The 3,131-nt window shown below is 66.3% G+C and overlaps 1 protein-coding gene across 1 annotated transcript in view; it reads left to right on the top strand.

Annotated features, from left to right (window-relative positions):
• The window catches only part of PRKAR1B (protein kinase cAMP-dependent type I regulatory subunit beta), an 80,758-nt gene that overhangs the window by 77,196 nt on the left and 431 nt on the right, over positions 1-3,131 (top strand). Inside the window, exons 9-11 of the mRNA XM_006765255.1 lie at positions 2,710-2,791; positions 2,933-2,970; positions 3,112-3,131. The exon at positions 3,112-3,131 is cut by the window's right edge and continues 431 nt beyond it. Coding sequence (XP_006765318.1) covers positions 2,710-2,791; positions 2,933-2,970; positions 3,112-3,131 — 140 coding nt within the window. The remainder of the gene's footprint in view (positions 1-2,709; positions 2,792-2,932; positions 2,971-3,111) is intronic.

The raw sequence follows: 3,131 nt of genomic DNA, 5'->3' as shown, positions 1-3,131 counted from the left end.
ACGTAGCCCGAGAGCCGCAGTGGGCAGCTCCGCGGCCGCTCGGAGCCACGGGAGGCGGGGAGCCCTCAGGGACACGCCTGCCCTGGGACTGGAATGGGCTTGGGGGACGCGACTCCACGGGGAGAAGCAGCTTTTGCCTCGATGACTGCTCCTTTCAAAGTGTCTGCACAGGCCCGTCTGTTCCAAGGAAACCCAGAGCTGTTCACAGGCACAGGCTGTGTGATCTGTGCGCACACGCATGTTGCATGTGTGTGCACCGGTGCACGTGCATGCCTGGGTGCACGTGTCTGTGTGTATTCCAACACATCAGTTTGGCCTGTGCCCTGCCCAGGACTGCTTGCATGCGTGTGTGTGTGTGTGCGCGCGCGCGCGTGCGCGTGTGTGTGCACGTGTGTGTGTGTGTGTGTGTGTGTGTGTGTGTGCGCGCGCACACGGTACTGGGGTCTGTAGCTGCTTAGATACAGAAAGATGCCAGCAAACGACCCTCCTCGTCTGGCGTCAGGCTCAGCCAGTGGCTTCCTAGGTCCCGAGGCTGCTGCTGCCAGTCGTCACCTGAAGATATTTTCCGTTGATCTTTAGGGAGAGGAAGGGAGAGGGAGGGAGAGAGGAACATCCATGTGAGAGAATCAATGGGCTGCCTCCTGCATGTGCCCCGACCCGGGCCCGGGCTGGGGAGGAGCCTGCAACCCAGGTACGTGCCCTTGACTGGAATCGAACCCGGGACCCTCTGGTCTGCAGGCCGAGCTCTGTCCATTGAGCCACACGGGCTAGGGCTCAATTTTGTTTTTGATTTTGTTGAAAAACGTTTAAAAATCGAAAGTGGAAAGGAAAGTGGCGTGTGCCCTCCGCCCCAGAGCAGGCAGGACTGCTCCCTCCCGTCCTCGGGCTCGGCCCCGGGTCTGGGACCTGCTTGCTGTTAGAGCCGGGTTGGAGCCAGCGACTGGAACACGGGGAGTATGGTCTGGCGTCTCAGCAAGACTCCCAGACCCCTGTCCCTGAGGCGTCTGTGCTGCTGGGCAGCCCCGGGGAGCCGGCCTGGACAGCGCTGTGTCCAGGCCTGCGTGGCTTCGTGGGCCCCTGTGGCCACACGTGCCCCCCGTGTCATGGGAACGCTGCTCTGCTGGTGGGAGCCCCCTCCTGGCCCACGCGCTGCTTCTCTCCCCCCTGGCTGTCGGGGGCGTCGTCTCGTACAGACGTGCAGGGGCAGCGCGGTCCCAGGAAGGGGACACCCTGTTGGGGCGTGTCGGTCAGCGAGACGCCTTCGCTGTGTGTGACAGAGCCGCTGGCCGAGGCGGCTGAAAGTGTGAAGTGTCCAGTGGGTCCTCGGGGCTCACTGTGTCCCCCGTGGCCCCTGCACTGGGGGCTCGGCCTCTGACACCCCACAACCTGGTGGTGACGTCTGTCGTCTGGGGTTCTGCCAAGGAGCCCTGAGCTCCCCTGTCCTCAGAGGCGAGGGGTCCCGTGTGGGACGGAGCTGCCCTCTGGTGGGCGGAAGGTATCACGTGTGTCATGAGTAAGAAGGTGCGGGTTGTGTGGGCGTCCGGCATCACGCCTGGCGCAGTGGCTCATGTCCTGGGCCCTGTGGCTCCAGACGTGGGGCCCCACGGTGACCGGACCCCCGCGTGGCTCTGAGCCTGGAGCTGTGCCAGGGCCTGTGCCAACCCAGACCCAGGACGATGGGGGGCCCTGTGGGAGGGTCCGGGGCTCCCCTCTGGGCTCCTTGTCTCGGTGTAGCGTTCAGCTCGGTCCAGACGGTCATCCATATGCCCGTCCTGCTCAAGGGCCCGGGGAGCGGTGCCAGGCACGGCGGCACCATGGGGTCCCCTGACCCGCTCGCTCCCAGACGGTGGGCGTTACACATTAACCCGGCGCCGCGGAGGAGGCTGGGTCCGGTGAGCGGAGCGGAGCCCACGGGAAGCCAGGTCACGCTCCCCGTGCTGCATGGGTGGCGGGCGTGCCAGACGTGCCTGTGAAGGGGACGCAGCCCCGGGAGGCGGGAGGCAGGGAGCTGTGACCTCCGGGGGCTCAGAATGGAAATCGGAGGCGATGGCGACCAGCTGGCAGGGGCTCAGCTCTGGGACGCTGTGTGCTGGGCCGTCCGTAACTTGCTCTCCGTCCGCATGAGCTGGTGCCTGCTTGCAGAGGACAGGCCATCAGGGTCCCACCAACAGGGGCGCCCCAGTTCCCCGCGGGCGAGGTGCTGTGCAGCGCCCCCACACCAGTGTCCCCCCCCAGGACCTCCCACCCGTGCTGCCCAGGCATCCTGCCACAGAGGCAGAGGCACTCGGGGTCACGGGGTCACGGCTCCGGCTGTCTGGTCCCCACGCCTCCTGTTAATCATTGAGCCTCGAGGCCGCAGATGCTGCCCTGCTGGGGTGCGGGAGGGGCCGCAGCCTCCCCGGACGCGACCCCAAGACGGGCTCTCCTGCTCGCCAGGCGTGACGCCTCCCAGCCCTTGGGCCTTCGCGAAGGTCGGCTAATAGCCACGTGCAGGTGCCTGGGTTCCCACGAAGACATGGCCGGCTGGGAGGCGCATTAGCGATCACGGGCCACGGCTCAGCCCCATGCCCCCGTCCACGGGGGGAGGGAGCAGGGAATGCGGTTGTGGGTGTGGGAAGGAGCTGGTGGGAGGGGGAACCCCGTCACAGGGGACCCCCTGGTGGGTGACCTCAGCCCGGCGACCCTCACCTGTCCCCTTGGCGTCCACAGGGCACAGCCTCCGTGCTGCAGCGCCGGTCCCCGAACGAGGAGTACGTGGAAGTGGGGCGTCTCGGGCCCTCCGACTACTTTGGTGAGTGGGAGCGGCTCCCACACTCGGGGCCTGGGCGGGTAAAGGGATGGGGACGTGCAGGGAGGCGGCCCAGCGTTGTGAGGCCTCGACTGACCCCCATCCTGGCTGAGGGGGGGACCCGGGGAGCGTGGGACCCCCCAGGGGTGCTAACGGTGAATGTCAGACGTCCAAGGAAAGCTGCCGGCAGAGGTACTAGCATCACCCATCACTGCGTGGGACGTCCTTACCCCAAAGGGTGGTTGGTTTATTGATGTCAGTTGTAAGCGAGGGTCCTGGGTTTTGGATTGTTTTCCCCAAATCGGCAGCCGGCCGCAGGCCAGGCCCTGACCCCCCTCTCGCC

Source organism: Myotis davidii, unplaced genomic scaffold, assembly GCF_000327345.1.
Source record: "Myotis davidii unplaced genomic scaffold, ASM32734v1 scaffold1320, whole genome shotgun sequence".
In the NCBI taxonomy this organism is placed as follows: Eukaryota; Metazoa; Chordata; class Mammalia; order Chiroptera; family Vespertilionidae; genus Myotis; species Myotis davidii.
The sequence above is the reverse complement of the archived record's forward strand: the minus strand, read 5'-3'. Positions and strand labels throughout refer to the sequence as shown.